At 38.6% G+C, this 21,516-nt stretch overlaps 1 protein-coding gene across 3 annotated transcripts in view; it reads right to left on the minus strand.

Annotated features, from left to right (window-relative positions):
- The window catches only part of AUTS2 (activator of transcription and developmental regulator AUTS2), a 1,123,105-nt gene that overhangs the window by 620,072 nt on the left and 481,517 nt on the right, over nt 1-21,516 (minus strand). For all 3 annotated transcript variants that reach the window (XM_060122925.1, XM_060122924.1, XM_060122923.1), the window contains exon 3: nt 7,615-7,716. In XM_060122925.1, coding sequence (XP_059978908.1) covers nt 7,615-7,716 — 102 coding nt within the window. The remainder of the gene's footprint in view (nt 1-7,614; nt 7,717-21,516) is intronic.

The raw sequence follows: 21,516 nt of genomic DNA on the forward strand, positions 1-21,516 counted from the left end.
ATCTTGAAAGTTTTAAAAGTATGAAATATGTGTCTGCCTTTTCATAATTAAAATCCTGATGCAAAATTCTTTCAGAGAGAGACACTAGAGTCATATACAGGTAGTTATCTGAATAAAGCATTAAAAATGTTTACTTCCACAGGGTGGTAGGAAGAGTTTGCTAGAGGAAGTGACATAGGAACTGCAGAAGGAAAAGAGAAAAAAAAAAAAGAAGGAGACAAAAGAAACAAAAATAGGAAAATTTGAAAGTTTATATTATTTAAGAAAAAAAAAAAAAGAGCGGTCCAGAAGGAACAAGTATAGGTAGGAACCATTGGGAAGTAGAGGGAGAGAGGGAGGATGAAGAGGTAGCTTCATATGTCCTAGTGGAGGGCTCCGCTTATAACCTCAGGAGCATGCCTGCAAAGGATCTTAAAGAAGAAAGTTTAATAGTGAGCTCTGACTCTTAGATAAACAACTGTGGAAGCTTTGTCGAGTACAGGGCAAAGGAAACAGAGATGCATCAGATTACATCACTGAGAGGCCACGGGAATCATCTGTGTAAGAAATGATGAGGGCATCTGAAGCATCAGTCATGTCAAGGAGAGGATAATCATAGCCAAAGGCCTCTTCAGAAATAAAGTCAGTAAATAAAGCAGAGTGACGAAGTAAACAGGATAAGTAAGACAGAGGAAGGAACAGGGCTCGATTTTGAAGATACTAGCTCTGGGATCCAATACGGAGGCAAGGAAATAAGAGAGGGAGTTCAAGTTTGAGAAAAATAGGTAAGGAGACATAGAATAATGAGGATTTTATTTGGGAGGAAGAACGGTGTTTGTCAGGATTGAGATAAGCAGGTCTTGTCGAATTGACCACTGCCAGGGAATTCAAATCAGAAAGGGTAGAGAAGGCTCCTAGGGTAGGTGTGAATCTGATGCAGAAAGAAAGGGAATAAATACTTATGAGCACACTGGGTACGCCAAGAACGGTTACGTGATTCAAACACACAGTACCAGGCAATCTTTTAAAAGAAACCTGACAAGGTAGATGAAACGACCCCCATTTCACAGGTAAAGAAACCAAGGCTTGGAAAGATCAAGTTTTTTGCTCAAGGTCACATGGATAATAAATAGCAAAATAGCTGTTAAAACTTGGTGTGTTTGTAATGAATGCCTATGATCACTTCAAAATTTGAGGCTTTTATTTACTAAGTTTAGGCCCTGAGTTTTGAAAACTTCCTCACTTACAAAATTCTGTATAAGTCAGAAGCAATATTTTCCCCCTTGAATAACTCACTATGAATATTTACATATTCAATTATTTCCCTTAACGTTTTCTTTAGTGACTAATCTAAACAAGTTACTATGTATCCTTGATCAATGTGACAGTCCTCGTAAACTATTATTCCCTCCTGGCAATGTAGTTTGGGGATATGTAATTTAGAAAAACCAAGCACATTTCGTTTTAAGCTTCACCCATGAGTCAAATTCTCCAGCCACACTGGAATTCTTCATTCTTACTCTTTTTGCCTGTCCAGTTTAAAAAAAAAAAAAAAGCTGGAATAATACAGTAGTCTTGATTAGCTGCACTTGAGAGTAAGTCTTAACTGCCACAGCTCCTAAAAATATCACTAAAGTGAGTGGAAGACTTAAAGGGAGTTTTATCTCAGCTGAAAATCCAGAGTGGGCAACCAGGACTAACAGGGATCAAATTCAGTCTAACACCTTACGCAACTAAAAAACTAGACAAAATGTGTGGGGAAAAAAGGTTTTTTAGAAGTTGGGCAATAGGCAGTGCTGTGATCTTAGAGAGACAGAAAGCAAATGAAATAAATTTTACAGTTGCCCCAGCTTGCTGTCTGAAGAGAGTTTTCATGCAATAGTCGGGTGGTTGGGGGTAACCCAGGTGGATCCCAGAAGCATCCCTAAGTTGAGAAGACAGAGTTGATAGTAAGAGGAAGCCAAGTCAGCTGTAATTTGCAAAGCAGAGGATGGGAGAAAAGAGAGGCTCACAGTGAGAGAATCAGGAAACCTGCAGAAGGCTTCCCTCTCATCTTCACCTGAGTCCATATCAGCACATCTGTGGGTGAAAAGTACCCAAGGCAAGGGAAATGATCACTGAAAAGGAGCAGGTAGAACGAATGCCAGAGTCACAGAGGGCAGGGAACAACTGGTATTCCCACCAGCCAGAGTGGAGAAACCTTGTAACACATCAGGAATTAGGCAGAGTATTCAGTACTGGGGAAAAATGAGCTTTAGGCTAAAGGCTGTTCCGAATGTTCCACCCAGAAAAGCATAAATATAAACCTCAGAAAAAAATCAAAATATTATTTCCAAGTGGCATAATAGTAGCCCAGAATAAAGCTTAAGAATATTTATGGAAACCCAAAATACCCAGCACTCAACAAAAAAAACTTCACGATATTTGGCATCCCCCCAAAAAAAGTGTCAGGCATGCAAAAAAGCCAGAAAAATACAATCCATAAGGAGGAGAAAAACCAATCAATAGAAACAGACTCAGAAATGACACAATTAGTAGATTAAGGGCATTAAAATGGTTAATAATAACTATTTTCCATATGTTCAAGAAAGTAATGAAAGCACAAGCATGGTGATGAGAGACATGGAGATATTTTAACAAACTCCACCTCCTCATTTTCTGATAGTCATTAAAGTAATTAATTACTAATTCTCTTTTAAGAAAAAATGGAAGCATCTTTATTCTTTAAAATATTGTGTGGGTAGATGTTGCTCTGATATCCAAAAGAGTCGTTTTGTGGCTTGACTTGTCAAAGGCTTTCATCTCAGAAGATTTTAGATTGCATTGGCCCTGAGGTAAGACTCTGCAACCTCACAACTGCTCACGTGCAGGAAATAGTGACTGAAACAACTCACTAAAAGCCAACTACTTCTTTTTCTTCCTTTCCTTTTTTTTATGTGTGTCATTTCTCCTTCTTTAATCTTTTAATAGTGTTGCAAGAAATATGAATTTTAATGATAAGCAATATAAACTCAAAGTAGATCACAGATTGGCTTGACACGAGATTGGCAAGATTGTTACAGCCCTAATATTTTTCAAATTTTTTATTATGGTAAAATAAATATATATATACAATAAAGTTACCATTTTAACCATTTTTAAGTATACAATTCAGTGGCATTAATTACATTCACAATGCTATGCAATCATCAAAACTATTTCCAAGACTATTTCATCATCACAAACAAAAATTCTGTTACGATTAAATAATAACTCCCATCTCTCACAGTCCCCCACCCCTACCACTAGTCCCTGGTAACTCCCTTTCTACTTTCTGTCTCTAGGAATTTGCATATTCTTGATATATTCTCGATACCTCATGTAAGTGGAATCAGACAATATTTATCCTTTAATGTCTAGATTATTTCACTTAGCATAATGTTTTCAAGGTTTGAACTTAATTCCTCTTTATGGCTAATATTCTAGTGTCCATATATGCCACTTTTTGTTCATCCATTCACCTGCTGATGGACACTTGGGATGTTTCTATTTTTTTGGTTATTATAAATGATACTACAATGAAAACTGGCATATAAGTATCTCTTCAAGTACCTGGTGTTTGGGTATATACCTAAAATTGGAATTGGTGAGGTGTATGGTAATTCTCTGTTTAGCTTTCTGAGGAACTGCCAAGCTGTTTTCCACAGTGGCTGCAACATTTTACATTCCCACCAGCATGTACAAGGGCTTCAATTTCTCTATATTCATGCCAACTTGTTATTTTCCATTCTTTAAAATTATAACTATCCTAGTAGCTGTGAAGTGATATCTCATTATGGTTTTGGTTTGCATTTCCCTAAGGACTATAGTGATGAGCATGTTTCATGCGCTTATTGGTCATTTGTATATCTTCTTTGCATAAATGTCAATTCAAGCCCTTTGCCCATTTTTGAATTCTGTTGTTTATCTTTTTGTTCTTGAGTTTAGGAGCTTTTTACATATCCTGGATATTAAACACTTATCAGTTATATGATTTTCAAATATTTTTCTCCCATTCTGTAGCTTTTCTTTTCACTTTCTTGATAATGCCCATTGATGCACAAAAGTATTTAATTTTGATGAAGTCCAACGTATGTATTTTCTCTTTTGTTGCTTGTGCTTTTGATGTCACATCTAAAAATCCACTGCCAAATTCAAGGTCATGAAGATTTGCCCACATGTTTTCTTCTAAGAATTCTATGGCTTTAGCTCTTATACTTAGGTCATTTATTCATTTTGAGTTAATTTTTGTACATGGTGTGATGTAGGGGCCCAACTTCATTCTTTTGCATGGGAAAAACCAGTTGTCCCAGCACCACCTGTTGAAGAGAAAATTCTTTCCCAATTGAATGGATGTAAAACTTGTGTCAAAAATTACTTGGCCAGGGCTTCCCTGGTGGCGCAGTGGTTGAGAGTCCGCTTGCCGATGCAGGGGACATGGGTTTGTGCCCTGGTCCGGGAGGATCCCACATGCCGCAGAGCAGCTGGGCCCGTGAGCCATGGCCACTGAGTCTACGCGTCTGGAGCCTGTGCTCCGCAGCGGAAGAGGTCACAACAGTGAGAGGCCCACATACCACAAAAAACAACAACAACAACAAAAATTACTTGGCCATAGATATATGGGTTTATTTATGAACTCTCAATTCTATTCTATTGGTCTATATGCCTATACTGAGAAAGAAGAACAAAGCTGAAGGCATCATGCCCCCAGACTTGAAAGTATACTACAAAGCTACAGTAATCAACACAGTATGGTACTAGCACAAAAACAGACACATGGGTCAATGGAACAGAGATTCCAAAAATAAATCCACACTCATATGGTCAATTAATCTATGACAAAGGAGGCAAGAATATATGATAGGGAAAAGACAGTTTCTTTAATAAATAGTGTTAGGAAAACGGGACAGCAACATGCAAAAGAATGAAACTGCACCACTTTCTCACACTGTATAGAAAAATAAACTCAGAATGGATTAAAAACTTAAATATAACACCTGAAACTATAACATTCCTAGAAGAAAACACAGGTGGTAATCTCTTTGACATTAGTCTTAGCATTTTTTTTTTTTTTTGGACATACCTCCTCAGGCAAGGGCAACAAAAAAAAGCAAAAATAAACAAATGGGACTACATCAAACTAAAAAGCTTTTTGCACAGTGAAGGAAACTATCAACAAAACAAAAAGGTAACCTACTGAATGGGAGAAGATATTTGCAAATGATGTATCTGATAAGGGATTGGTATCCAAAATGTATAAAGAACTCATATAACTCAAAATCAAAACAATTACCAACCTATTAAAAAATAGTCAGAGGACCTAAATAGACATTTCCCAAAGAAGACATACAGATGGCCAACAGGCACATGAAAGATGCTTAACATCACTAATCATCAGGGACATGCAAATCAAAACCACAATGAGATACCACCTCATACTTGTCAGAATGGCTATTCTCAAAAAGACAAGAAACAAGTGTTGGTGAGAATGTGGAGAAAAGGGAAGCACTGTGCACTACTGGTGGGAATGTAAATTTGTGCAGCTGCTATGGAAAACAGTATGGAGATCCCTCAAAAAACTAAAAATAGAACTACCATATGATCCAGCAACTCTACTTCTGGGTATTTATCCAAAGGAAAAAAAACACTAATTCAAAAACATCTATGTACCCCTAACATTCATTGCAGCACTATATACAACAGCTAAGATATGGAAGCAACCTAAATGTTCATCAACAGATAAATGAATACAGAAGATGTGATACACAGACACACACACACAATGGAAGATTTCTCAGCTATAAAAAGGAATGAATTCTAGTCACTGGCAGCAACATGAACGGACGGGAGGGTGTCATGCTAAATGAAATAAGTCAGACAGAGAAAAATGAGTACCATATGATTTCACTTATATGTGAAATCTACAAAACAAATGAACAAACAAAACAGAACAGAAACAGAATCATAGATATGGAGAACAAACCAGTGGTTGCCAAAGAGGAGGGAGGTGGCTGTGGGGGGGGGTGCTGGGCAGACAAGATCAGTGAAGGGAATTAAGAGGAACAGACTTCCAGTTATAAGACAAATACATCACAGGGATGTAATGTGCAGATAGGGAATATAGTCAACGACACCGTAACAAATTCGTATGGTGATGGATGAAAACTAGATTATTGTGGTCATCATTTCATAATGTATAAAAATACTGAATCACTATGTTGTACACCTGAAACTAATGTAATACTGTATATTAATTATAACTCAATTTAAAAAGAAAAAGAAAGATGCTTAGAATCCTGAAGTCACCACCTGTGGTGACTGAAGGGTAATCTATAGCTGGGAAGAAGGAAGGGAGAGAGGGAGGAAGGATGGCAGGGAGGAGAGAGGGAGAGGGGAAAAGAAGAGAAGAGAAGAGAATGGAAGGGAAGAGAAAAACAAAATTTCCCAAATTGAGTATGCTAATCACAAAAGGGAAAATGGTATTATTTCTGAGAATGTTCTTCAATGGTTATCCAAATTATTTTTTTATCAACAGTGGAATTATTTTCTTCAGCTAATAATAAATTCTTTTGCAAATAAACCAAAAAAATTGTGGAAAAAAGGAGTACTGTCTCAATATGTTAATGTTCCTTTCTCAGTTATCACTAATAATAATTGCTCCCTACTTGTTCTATTTTAAAAGAAAGTTTTAAAATGTTGCCCTCAGGTGCAAAGATGGGTCAAGAATCCTGTCATATAACACATTAGGGAAGAATGCAAGAGGGCCCAAAGAGGGCCAGATGGTTCTCAGCCTGGTGCACAGGAGGCTGGAGAGTGGTTAGAGCCAGGTCTAGAAGGCTGACAGACCTCCTTAAGAGGTATGGTGTGTGCTCATGAGGGTTTTTCCTCCAGACATCAGTCAGGAAATTTAATTCCTTCTCTTTAAGTGGCATCAGTCAGGAAATTTAATTCCTTCTCTTTAAGTGGCTGGTTAGTCATCCCTTCCAGCAGGAATAAAATAAAAAAATAATAATAAAAAGAAGGTTGTTAACCAAGCTCATGCATGAAGAAATGACAAAAAGCCCATAGTTAAATATGTTATCTCCCAGTTGTAGCGCTGCCAGACTACTTCTTTCATTTGTAACACTGATATTAAAAGTATTATCACTTCCTTTTGTAATCTATTTTTTTAAGCTGACAAATACTCCCACCAACCTTATAATTTGTTAAAACACATATTAGGTCAAACCAGAAAACTGACACTACAAAGCAATGCTCAAATGTTTATATGCCAAGAAAGGATGAAGTGGGGCTTCCCTGGTGGCGCAGTGGTTGAGAGTCTGCCTGTTGATACAGGGGACATGGGTTTGTGCCCCGGTCCGGGAAGATCCCACATGCCACGGAGCGGCTGGGCCCGTAAGCCATGGCCACTGAGCCTGCGCTCCGGACAGGAGAGGCCACAACAGTGAGAGGCCCGCGTACCGCAAAAAAAAAAAAAAGAAAGGATGAAGTGTAATAATGCTTGGATATTTACAAAGTGATGTGAAAGGATGAGAGTGTTGGAAAATTGAAATCGACCCAAGGGATGTGTGACCTGGTGGTTTTGTTTAGTTTAGTTTTTTTTTTTTTTTAACTTACATCGCTGAGCCTTTCCCGAGAGCTGCTCCTGTGGAAGCCCTTGGATTCTCCACTGGCACTTTCACTGTCACTGTCCCTGCAGCTGTTCTGCCCTGGCTTGAGCTGAAGGCAGAAGAAAAGAGAAAAAAAGTGTCAGTGATCTCACACAACTGCTCCTTCACCCCTATTCCTTAAGCCTTGTCAAAAGTGAACAACTGAAGGTCCTAATCTTTAGCATTTTTCTCAGCTTCTGAATAGTACCAGGTAAGCTGCCATAGAAAGAAACATGGAGGGTAGGATAAGTACAACATTTACCATGTAGATCTACCAATGTAGATAAAAGACTGCAGCAGCCCTTCAATAAACACTTGAAAAGTTTAACATAAATCTTGGAGGGTAATCTTTCCTGAGATTTTTCCAATCTAGGTTATACCAAATATGATTTCCCATCTTATTTCCTCTGTCCTCTTCCGGGGAAAAAAAGAAAGAAAAAGAGAAAGAAACAACAGGAACTTCCCTGATGGCGCAGCGGTTAAGATTCCCCCTGCCAACGCAGGGGACACAGGTTCCATCCCTGGTCCGGGAAGATCCCACATGCCGCAGAGCAACTAAGCCCGTGCACCACAACTACTGAGCCTGCACTCTAGAGCCCACGAGCCACAACTACTGAGGCCGTGGGCCTAGAGCCCATGCTCTGCAACAAGAGAAGTCACCGCAATGAGAAGCCCGCGCAACGCAACAAATAGTAGCCCCGGCTCACTGCAACTAGAGATATCCCGCACGCAGCAATGAAGACCCAACACAGCCAAAAAAATAAATTAAAAAAAAAAAAAGAAATGACAAAACAGAATATAAAACAAGGTTTTCTTCTCCTCAGATAAGATGATGAGATTCTGTATATTATCCTTTATGCACTAGGGAGACAATGATCCTGTTTTTTGAGACAATATTCTAAAGATATTTTAAAATACCAAATTAAGACCTACAGCTTAAGTAAATTAAACCAGCATCCATTCAACAAATATGTATTAAGTACCACATTTGAGCCTGATAGTAAGAGCTAGAGATATGGTGCTTAACCAAATTAAAAACTCTCTGCTCTTACACAAAGCTTATATTTTAGCAGTTTCTACACATTTACTTGGCTCTGATTTTCATGTTCAGGATGTTGTACACATTTAGCCAGATCTGGTTTTCCATTCAAAATGAACAAACACACAAAACACAAGAGCAAACCATTAGTCTACACAAGACTATGAGTCAAATTCATATGGACCATTAGTCTATAATGTCATCACCAACCACATTTGCAGAGAACCCAAGCAATGTGAGGTAAGTTACAACAAATGGCACCTTTACAATGTTCTCAATCTAGCAAGAGAAAGACAGTGCAAGACAAACAAATATAGCAACACAAGGAAATACATACATCCTAAATGATAACCAAAAAACGAGTCAGTGATGTTAGGAGGAAAGGTGATGTCTGAAGCCTTGGATTTTAAAAGCAGATTGAGCTCATACGGCTGAAAGGGGAGGAAAAGATACTCTTGATGGGAGAAAGAAAGAAAAGACAGGGAAAGCAACATGCTAGGAAATGATCAGGAGTCTTATCTGAAATAGAGAGCTCCTTTTGGGAGGAAACAGGAAGAAACAGGAGAGAGACGGGTATGGATCAGAGCATGGAAAGTCTCAAGCAAAACACAAGCCCCATATTTCCGGGTAGCAGGGAACTTCAGAGAGCAGAACAGGTAACAGGTAGCAAACCTTTTGCCTGCAGGTTTTCATGTGACTCTGGGACCATCGGGGAAGATGAACCAACATGAATGGAGAATGAATCCAAATCAGCATTCCTTGTACCTTTAATGTGCCTCTTTAAAGACTGCAGTTCAGACCTAACTTTTGGTCATACCATCTAATCAGCTATTGCCAAATGCCCCCTATATAGAGGGCATTGTTTTTTGATTTCAACCTTTCTACAAATCCACTTTTACCACTGTCTCCTAAAATCCCTTTCTCCAGGAAGTCTTCTCTAATGGAAGCAAGAAAAATGATGCTAATTTTACTTTGTATCCTTCTGAGCCCTTAAGTACTTAGTTTCTTCTTAAATTACTGCTAAACCTGCTAATTCTAAATTAATTCAGATGCAAGCTATATGAGCCTTTTCTTATTGCTGTGGAATAAAAGTTCAGAATATTGTCATTCTCTTCAAGTTTTCATCTTTACACTTGTAATAAAGGGGAATTTAATCTAAAATGAACATCACTTCCTCTCAATTTCCTGAACATGCCATGCCCATTCCTGCCCTACACTTCTTCACACTAGATTTTCTTAATCTGGAATGCTCACTCTCACTTTCTCTGTACTTTTCAGGTCAAGACTTTTTTAAAGCTCAGATATTGTCTCTTCCACTATGGTCTTTGAAGAGCTCTTTCTCTGTATATTTGTTTTTTGACATATGCCTTCAAATTCTAGCAAGCATCTCATTCTTCATTGATAATTATGATAACATTTTCAAGTTTTAAAAGGTCTACGTTAAATATATTTATACTGATGATAAAATCTGTATGTGGAGTTGGCTCTGTAATTCATAAGCAACGTCAGAACTCTTATCTCACTGGATCTCTGAAGTAAGTAGAGGCAGGTAAAGCTAATTCCAATGTATGGATGAAAAAATGTGTAGAGGAAATGTGCTCAGAATTAGGCAAGAGATCTAGGGCTAACCCCATGTCTCCACTGCCTACTGCTGTCTTCATTTTAATTCTTAGTGCTTGTTTAAACGTTTACATTTAACCTGGAGATAATGATTCAGTGGTAGACTAGTATTCTCCACAGAATATACTTTCAATACATCTGTGGTAACCAACCGCATTCACAAGGAAAGAAATCTTATTAGGTAACATTTGAGCAAGAGATGTTTATAGGGACTTCCCTGGTGGCACAGTGGTTAAGAATCTGCCTGCCAATGCAGGGGACACAGGTTCGATCCCTGGTCTGGGAAGAACCCACATGCCGCGGTAAACTAAGCCCGTGCACCACAACTACTGAGTCTGCGCTCTAGAGCCTGCAAGCCACAACTACTAAAGCCCACGTGCCCTAGAGCCCACGTTCCGCAACAAGAGAAGCCGCCATAATAAGCCCCACGCACTGCAACGAAGAGTAGACCGCGCTTGCCGCAACTAGAGAAAGCCCGCGCGCAGCAACAAAGACCCAACGCAGCCAAAAAATAAAAAAGAAAATTTTAAATTAAAAAAAAGAAAAATCATTAAAAAAAGAGATGTTTATAAAAACTAAGTCCTCCAACTTCGAAGAGAAATAAACATCTAGGTGGGAATTAAGGGTATAAGAGCATCAAGACTTTTTCCTAATGTTCAAGAGGCTTAACAAAATCTGGACTTTGCATTTGGGTCTTTTCCATGTTTCTTCATGGAAGGAAAATGATGACTTCAACAAGGCCCAGCAAGAGACCCCTGTGGCCCTGATGTAAGTTATCTGACTAAATGTTGTTCTAGGCTAAGGGCAAAACCCCAAGAAAAACTGAGAGGAAGCAGCTTCCTAGCCTTGCCTGTGTCCTGCCAGCAAAAGCACTTCAGCGAATTCTCTTTGGAGAGCCTTACATAAAATCCACCCCCACATCACCCCTTTTCTCCTCCAAAGCCAGGCTCAAGTTTAAAGGAAACTTAGGATTTTAAGCTGTCAGACAGCTCAATATTTCAAAGAAATAGACTGACTACAGCAAGTACTAAAGCTAAACCACAAGATATCAGGCAAAGAAGTATTCCCTCCGAATCCCATGAATACATTTAAGACTGGCATTTTCAAGCACATCCAATGGATAATTGGGGTAGCATAACTAACTCAGAAGCTGTAATCCTTCACCTGAAATTCCCAGCTATTACCTACAACCAGAGACATTACAAAGGCCAGGTGCTGGCTTAAACATTTAAAGACCTAAGAAAAATCAATCTGCTTGCATTGATTTATCCCAGCATCCATGGCATCTGTTATAAGAAAGTTTTTGCTATAAATGATGCAATGAAATTTCTTACTATCTGCCTTTAGGTATTTCAGGACCTCGCTTATTTAAAAATTACTATCGGGCTTCCCTGGTGGCGCAGTGGTTGAGAGTCCGCCTGCCGATGCAGGGGACACAGGTTCGTGCCCCGGTCCGGGAAGATCCCGCATGCCGCGGAGCGGCTGGGCCCGTGAGCCATGGCCACTGAGCCTGCGCGTCCGGAGCCTGTGCTCCGCAACGGGAGAGGCCACAAGAGTAAGAGGCCCGTGTACCAAAAAAAAAAAATAAATAAATAAATAAAAATTACTATAATTCACTCTCTAGTTCCAGACGTTTCTACCCATTAGGATATTATATAGTTTAGGAATTGGAACTAGAACAAAACAAAGTTAAAGGAACCTAGCATCTGGCATGAGTGGCAGTAATTCTATCAGTAAGATTATCACCTTTTATAAAATATAAGAAGCCATCTTGTTTTCATTAGATTTCATTGTCAACAATATATTTTCCAAACTCTGAGACTGCATTGTCATTAGAGTTAACTGTTATTAATGGCTAATTAGGAAAATAACGATCCATGGTTTTATCATGGCTGAGGAACATGTAAGAAAGTCCCATCATCCTGGACTGAGGGAAGTAAGGTGGAACAATTCTGTGCGCATCTGCTAAGATTTGTTAGCCAGGCTATGCCATGCTTTTCAGCTTGAGTCTGGAGAGTCCCAACAAGATGCTAGATGTTCAGAAGGTGTCATTAACCCTTCAAACAAAACTCACAAAAGGATGAAGTATGAGGAAGAGATACCTATGCCTAGAACTCTAGAGGAATGATGTGAATTATGAACCGCAATGCAGAAGAGCATCCGAAAGTAATCTCTCACCACAGTTTTGGTTCCTCAAAGCAGCATAAATCTTATCTCGGACTGCTGAGTTTTCCTGTAGGGATCTAAATGAACCCTATATGACGTTTCTTAAAGGTGCCAATAAGCACCTAATCTTCTTTTATTCAACAAAATTTTATAATATACCTTCACTAACATCAAAGCAGTAAGTATTTAATCTCATAAAAGTGTTGTTTTATTGTTTCCATATAAAACTGTTCCCAAGTGGAGAAAGTTTCATAGATTGAGTGGCATTTGTACTGTTTTATTGCTTAGGTTTTAAAAGGTATTTCAAAATGCCTTTAAAAGAGGCATTTGTACTGTTTTATTGCTTAGGCTTTAAAAGGTATTGCAGAACCAAAGTAAGTAACTTAATGAAAAGGCTGGACACATCAAAACGAGCTAGTGGGAAATAACTACTATAAGCAAAATTACGAAGTTGAACACAAAAAACGTTTTCTTAAGAAATAAACACTGTACTTTTAAATGTATAATAACAAGTTGTGACAGAAAGATAAAAATTAAATTCTGGAAACTAGGGTAGTGCAAGGAATTTCTGTGAAATTTCTCTGGGATCATAGAATCAGAAGTTATATTGTTATTGTTTTTAATAGTTAGAAAAAGAATTTTAAGGATTTGGTAATCTTAAAGTTAATCACTAAATTTAGATACTAAAAGCATCTGTTTTCTAAGTTACTATTGAATGTAAAAGAATTAAAACATAATCAATAGAGAAATGGAGAAAAAATAAGGGAACTAGCAAGAGAGCAAGCATATGGCTAAGTATATTGATTATAATAACAATAATATACATGGATTAAGCTCCCATTTTTTTAAAAAAGGCAAGGATATCTAGTTTGTATTGGGTAAAACAAACAAAAATGTATTTGTTAGTTATAAAGCACTCCTAAATTTTAAAAGAGAAAAAAGACAAAATATTCTAAATAAATGGCTAAAGTCATGTCAAAGGTATTCATTTTATAGTGATAAAAGGTATAATCTTTACCTTTTACACTTCTTTATATTAAAGTATTAAGATATAAACCTTGATATCCCAATATAGTAACTAAAAAATATCTTAAGTAATAAAGGAAATCAACAGGAGTTGGGAAACTTTAGCATGCTACCTAACAGACAGTAAGGAAACAAAACAATAGAAAGGGACCTGCAGTTAAAGAACTCAGTCTGACTCAGGAAATACATAGTAAATTTGGTAACTTATATAGACCACATCTTCTAGAGCATCCATGGGACATTACCGCAGACTGAAGGTGTAGTAAGCTACAAGAATATCAGACTTTCAAAATTTAGAAACTACATGAACAGCCTTCTTGATGGTAAAAATTAATGACATTTTAAACTGAATATCCATATTACCTAGAGACTTTAAAAAAACTTTCAAGATATTTTTAAAAATTCTCTGCACAATTAGAATTGAGTCAGAGAGAAAATGACAAACATACCATCTAAAAATTAAGAAAATGAAAATTATAAATATGTTAGTAAAACATTTTACAAGATCTATAAATTCTGTGCTAGAGATTAACTCATGTATTTTCTATTAAATTGGAAGTAACAGAAATAAATAGCCTAATTATAGAGAACAAAAAGTAGTACAACAATAAAAAAGCAACTATGGGGAAGATTAGAGGGAGGAGTTTCTAAAGATGAAAACTACATAATGAATTGGAAATTAAAATATTGTACAATTAACAAATTAGAGTAAAATTGGGAGCAAAACCCACAAATATAAAAGAGACATACTTCTTATATATCTAGAATAAAAAGATATAAAAAACAAAACCAAAAAAATATAACGTGATATAACTACATAATAATAATGTGATAATACAACATATAATGTGAAAATAATATAATACGATTATCATTACAAAAATGTGATAATGAACACATTCTAAATTATAATAATAAACATTATTCTATGGTGGTACTGATGAAAATTATACTAAACTAACTTTAATTTTTTAAAAATTTTAACAAAATTTGATCTAGAGCATGAAAAAACAATATGTAAAGCTAATCTGTGCCCAAATCTGACAATAACAAAACAAAAAGAGAATTATAGGATGATCTTCTTAATTTAAAAAGCTGCAAAATTCTGATGAAATGCAACAAATTCAACGTAACAATAAATTTAAAAATAGTCCACCAGGGACTTCCCTGGTGGTGCAGTGGTTAAGAATTCGCCTGCCAATGTGGGGGACACGGGTTCGAGCCCTGGTCCAGGAAGATCCCACATGCCATGTAGCAACTAAGCCTGTGCACCACAACTACTGAGGCTGCGCTCTAGAACCCACAAGCCACAACTACTGAGCCCATGTGCCACAACTACTGAAGCCCATGTGCCTAGAGCCCATGCTCCGCAACAAGCCACCGCAATGAGAAGCCCGCGCACCACAACGAAAAGTAGCCCCCACTCATCGCAACTAGAGACAGCCCACGTAGCAATGAAGACCCAACGCAGCCAAACATAAATTAATTATTTTTTTAAAAAAAGCATCTAATTGACGTATACAAAACACTGCACCCAACAATGGCAGGAGACACATTGAAAAAATAATAATCCACCAAATTCTATCAGAATTTTGCACAAGAATGTAAGAAGCCGCCAATTTGCAAGTGGGCACAAGGGAGATTTTTGAGGTGATGGCAAAGTTATAAAATTGGAGTATAGTGATGGTTGTACAACTCTATAAATATATTAAAAAACAAACTGTAGACTGATAATGAATAAATTTTATTGTATATAACAAATATTTTAATAAAGCAGTTTATTTTAAAAAGTAAGAGGTCCCATCAGTTTAATCTTTTACTCCAGAAAGAGGTCCCTAGTTGAACACTTACATGATTAAATCAGGCTAATGAAGCAGCAGAACACAACTCCCTTTCTTAAAGTCAACTGTCCATATAAAAATTTAATCATGGGAATAAACAGGGGGCAAGTATCTTGAGTGCCATCTTGGAATCCTGCCTGCACAATAGGTTTACAAAGACAAGAAAAGGAGAAATTGCTTCTTAATCCATGTATCATAAAATCACTACCATGGGCTTCCCTGGTGGCGCAGTGGTTGAGAGTCCGCCTGCCGATGCAGGGGACACGGGTTCGTGTTCCGGTCCGGGAGGATCCCACATGCCGTGGAGCGGCTGGGCCCGTGAACCACGGCCGCTGAGCCTGGACGTCCGGAGCCTGTGCTCCGCAACGGGAGAGGCCACAGCAGTGAGAGGCCCGCGTACCACGGCCGCTGAGCCTGGACGTCCGGAGCCTGTGCTCCGCAACGGGAGAGGCCACAGCAGTGAGAGGCCCGCATACCTGACTTTTCATTTCCTACCAAAACAGAAGTCTAAACTACAAGGGGGAAAAGAATGCACAAGAATGAGATTAAAGAGAAAAGCGTGTTTGTTTGCCATTCCTTGGGTATGACTGTGAACTGAAAGATAAATCTGTTTTCATATAGGTTCAGAAATCCACACATGATAAATGTATGCAATGCAAGAATAATTTGATGAAGGGATGTTTGACTGCTTTGGTATAGTTTCTAGCCTTCCGATAATGAGATTTTGATTATTAAAAAGAGATTGAGACAATATCATTTGGTTAGCAAGGATACACAAAGCTTACTTTTTATATTTTTCTATAACAAAAGATGTTTTTGAACAGTGTTTTAAACAGCCTTGCGTTCTTTAAAATAACGATTACCCTCAAGCATAAAATGTTTTCTGACTTTCGTTTTTCCCATTCTACTATGAAAATATCCAACTGAAGTCTGAGGAGGCAAATATGTAAGATGAGTCTGTCATATCTTGTCATCCTAGAACGACATTGTCAAAGGGACTTGAGAGCCAAATTTAAGGGGCTCCCACTAACCAAAGATGGGACAATTTGAGTATTAACAGCATAATAACACAATGAACTGAGACACATCAATGTGTTTAAATACGGAAGCATTCAATTATATTAAAAGAAAACCAACCAACAAATACCTTATTGATTACCTTTGGAGGACCTCCTGAGAAGGATAAAATTAAGCAAAGAACCAAGCATCAATGGCTACTATCATCATAAAAATAGAGAAAACAAGATAATACATCCCTCCTAATAGAGAACACACCACCACCACCAACCCCCAAAATATAACCTGAATCTGGGTCACCACAGATTATACTACAAGCTTACAGGAAATATAAGGAATAAGAGCACATGTTAAACCACACACCAGGGGATACAATCAGCAAAATCCAGAGATCACCTGATACCCTCAATGAATAAACTGCAAGGTAAATACAGAATAAGAGTAGGAATGAGATAACAAGACGTATAAGACATCTCAACCAATTGCCATGTACAGATCTTATTTTAAACCTAATTTGACCAAAGTAATTTAAAAAGTGATGAGACAAACTCAGAAATATGTACATTGCCTAGGTATTGGTGATATTAAGGAATTATTGTTTGTATATTTCTTTTAAAGTATATAGAACTTAAAATTTTTTTTTTTTCTGTGAATCCGAAACTTCTAATTTATCCCTCTCCCTGTCCCCTTCCCCTTTGGTAACCACAAGATTATTTTCTATGTCTGTGAGTCTATTTTTGTTTTGTAAATAAGTTCATTTGTATCTTTTATTTTTAGATCCACATATAAGTGATATCATATTATATTTGTCTTTCTCTGACTTACTTCACTTAGTATGATAATCTCTAGGTCCATCCATGTTGCTGCAAATAGTATTATTTCATTCTTTTTTATGGCTGAGTAATATTCCATTGTGTATATATAACACGTCTTCTTTATCCATTCATCTGTCAACTGACACTAAGGTTGCTTCCATGTCTTGGCTGTTGTAAATAGTGCCGCTATGAACACTAGGGTGCATGTTACCTTTTCGAATTAGAGTTTTCATCTTTTCCAGATATATGTCCAGGAGTGGGATTGCTGGGTTGTATGGTGGCTCTGTTTTTAGTTTTTAAGGAGCCTCCATGCTGTTCTCCATAGTGGCTGCACCAATTCACATTCCCACCAACACTGTAGGAAGAGTTCCCTTTTCTCCACACCCTATCCAGCATTTACTATTTGTAGACTTTTCTTTTTAATAAATTTATTTGTTTATTTATTTATTTAATTTATTTTCGGCTGCATTGGGCCTTCATCGCTGTGTGCAGGCTTTCTGTAGTTGCAGCAAACGGGGTGCACTGGGCCTTCATTGTGGTGCACAGGCTTCTCATTGCGGTGGCTTCTCCTGTTGCAGAGCATGGGCTCTAGGGTGCGCAGGCTTCAGTAGTTGTGGCGCACAGGCTTAGCTGCTCCACAGCATGTGGGATCTTCCCGGATCAGGGCTCAAACCTGTGTCTCCTGCATTGGCAGGCAGATTCTTAACCACTGTGCCACCAGGGAAGCCCCTATTTGTAGACTTTTTGATGACGGCCATTCTGACTGGTGTGAGGTGATAGATACCTCATGGTAGTTTTGATTTGCATGTCTCTAATAATTAGTAATGTTGAGTAGCTTTTCATCTGTCTGTTGGCCATCTGTATGTCTTCTCTGGAGAAATGTTTATTTAGATCTTCTGCCCAGTTTTTGATTGTTGTTTTTCTTTGTTTGTCTGCTTTTTGACATTGATGTCCATGTGTATCTTAATGTCTTAGTTGGCTCAGGCTGCCATAACAAAATACCATAGACTAGTGGCTTAAACAACAGAAATTTTCTCATAGTTCTGGAGGCTAGAAATGTAAGTTCAAGGTTCCAGCACGGTCAGTTTCTGGTGAGAGCTCTCTTCCTGGCTTGTAGACAGCCACCGTCTCTCTGTGTCCTCATGTTGAGGGGAGAAAGAGAGTTATCTTTCTAATGACTCTTCTTATAAAGAACATTAATCCTATCAGGACCCTACTCTTATGACCTCATTTAATCTTAATTACTTCCTTACTCCAAATACATTGGGGGTTAGGGCTTAAACATATGAACTTGAATTGGGTTGGGGGGGCAGGGAGGCATAATTCGGGTCATATCACTTAGCAACCTGCATACCATTAGACATCACCAATTACTGACTACTTCATACTAGGCTACATTACTTGAAGGAGGACAGAAATGAACTTGTTTGGGAAACACTACAGTCAACTCTTTTGAGAAGCCACGAACATTTTTCAAAGGTGGGATGGGTCCCACATACATATGTTCTAGAATATTTGAGATCCCTATTTTAGACTAAATTGTGTCCACCCAAAATTCATATATTGAAACCCTAACTTCCATTATTTCAGAATGTGACTGTATCTGGAGACAGGGACTTTAAAAATGTAATTAATTTGAAATGAGGCCGTTAGGGTGGGCTCTAATCCAATCTGACTGATGTCCTCATAAGAGGAGACTGAGACATAGAGAGAGACATCAGATATACACATGCACAGAGAAAAGGCCATGTGAGGACACAGTGAGAAGACAGCCATCTACAAGGGAAGAAGAGAGGCCCTAGAAGAAAGAAAACCTGCCAATACCTTCATCTTGGACATCTAGTCTCCAGAAATGTGAGAAAATTAATTTCTGTTGTTTAGGCCACCCACTCTGTGGCATTTTGTTGTGGTAGCCCCAGAAAACTAATGTAAATCTTTTTTTTAGAGTACAAACATCCGGTTATTATTTTTCCCACCTTAGAAGAAAAGACAATGAATCAAGACAAAACAAAGAAAGCCAGCTACCTTTTCAAGATCCCTTTACAAAAAATTCTTGAAAACATTTTATTCAGTATCTCTAATTCTTCTCCTCCCATTCTCTGTTTAACCCATTCCAATGAGGCATTTGTCCCCATAGGCCATGAAATTGCTCCTGTTCAGCTCAACAAAAAGGCTATCAGAAGCATTTGCAGATCTCAGGGGTAAGAGACCCAAAAACTGTATGTCTAAGTACTTAAAAGTCATAAATAGAGCTAATACAGTGTTAAATAAAATATGTCTTATCCTCTGACCTTTCTTACATGAATGTTCATAATGACTCTGAAGGTCAGGTCTTACTTTAGAATTCTGTACTCCTTGAAGTTTCTTGACAGAATGTCAAGTGCAGAAGAACCAGCCCCTGGCTTAGTATCTTTCTTTTCCCGTCTATAGTTCTGTCCCACGTCTCAAGAAGCCTCGCCTGCACATGGGATAATATCCCAGCCCAACCTCCAGGCTCCATCCACACTGCCCACTTTACCCAATTCCCACTAGCAGTGCCCCCAGTTCAAACCTGGGCATATGCATGGCTTTGGTGCAGTCCTTTTTCAGGCAGATAGACCTAGGCAATAAACTGAGAAAGCCACACTGAGGGTATTTGGGCTATGAATTCGGGAGTTCCAGATACCTAGTAAGCATGGTATAGAAGGGGAGTGGTGGGTTCCAAGTGGAGGGTGGGGTGGTGGCCCTTTGAACTCTTCTGTTCTGGAAAGGGGCAGGGCTTAAGGAGGGCCAGAGCAGGGCAGAGGGAAAAAGTCTGTCCTGGCTGGATTTAAAGGCAGTACCAGTCATCAATTACCTACCAATGCTAAACCTAGTGGTCACTGTCAGTCCCCATCTTATTGATCTATCTAACAGTTGCATCCGACAAAACTGATCATCCTCAAAGCACTTTGCTTCACTCCTGCTTTGCCTCCTACTTCTCTGGCCACTCATAACACTTCTTAACATTAGTTCCCCAGGGCTCAGTCCTTGGACTTCTTTTTTCTCTCAATACTCACTACCCTTGATGATCTCATCCAGTGTCATGTTTTTAAATACTACCTATGTGCTGATGATGCTTAATTTGCCTCAATGTCTTCCCAAAATTCTAGTCTCCTCAATCCAGCTGCATCTTCCAATTTCACTTAGATGTGAACAGGCATCTCAAACTTATAATGACTAAAGTAATTTTCTCAACATTTCCCTATTGTGGTTAACAGCAACTTCACCTTTCCAATTGCCTAGGCCAAAATCTTCCCCTCTACGGTTACATTGCTCAAAGCTACCACCTTCACTTACCTGGATTAAAACAGTACCTTCCTATCTGATCTCCTGCTTGTGCCTTTGCTGTCTATTTCCATGTATCTCTCCCAGGAGCAAGAGTGCTCCTGTAAAAAAGTAAGAGTAACGACAAAGGTCATTACAGTGGCCTACAAAGTAGCCCCCACTCTGTCTGGTTCCCCCATTGTCTCTCTTGACCTCTTTTTCTACTACTCTCTGCCTTGCTCACTCTCCAACAGTTTTACTGGCCTCGTCACTGTTCCTCAAATAAGCCAGGCTGGCTCCCACCTCAGGACCTTTGCACTTGCTGTACTCTCTATTCGAAATGTTTAGCCCCCAAAGGCACATGGCTCACAACTGCCCTTCCTCAGATCTTTATTTAAACATCATTTTCTCAGTGAGGACTTCCCAGATCATCCTATTTATGGTTGTAACCCTGCCTCTACTTAACACCCGCTAATTTTTCCTATTTTATTTGTCTTCTGTCTCCTCCAAACTCATTTCCCACCCCAACCACACTGCAAGTAGTTTATAAGGTACATAAGGGACTTCCCTGATGGTGCAGTGGTTAAGAATCTGCCTGCCAACGAAGGGGACACGGGTTTGAGCCCTAGTCCAGGAAGATAGCAAATACCGCAGAGCAACTAAGCCCGTGTGCCACAACTACTGAAGCTCGCACGCCTAAAGCCCGCTGGGCAACAAAGAGAAGCCATAACAACGAGAAGCTGGCGCACCGCAACGAAGAGTAGCCCCGCTCGCCGCAGCTAGAGAAAGTCCACGCGCAGCAACGAAGACCCAACACAGCCAAAAAAAAGAAAAAAGAAAAAAGGTACGAGTACCAGGATTCTCATCTGTTTTGTTCACTATTACATCTGCAGAATCTAAAACAGTGCCTAGAATTTATTAGATGTTCTATAAATATTTATTTGAACAACCAATATGCATAATCTTTTAAGGCCTGCAACATGTAAGTCAGTCTTTAAAATCTCCCATGAAATGGCCTTTGGAGCTGTTAACTAAGAGTGTGACTGGGTCATAAAAATCTA

Source organism: Lagenorhynchus albirostris, chromosome 15 (genome assembly GCF_949774975.1).
Source record: "Lagenorhynchus albirostris chromosome 15, mLagAlb1.1, whole genome shotgun sequence".
Taxonomy (NCBI): Eukaryota; Metazoa; Chordata; class Mammalia; order Artiodactyla; family Delphinidae; genus Lagenorhynchus; species Lagenorhynchus albirostris.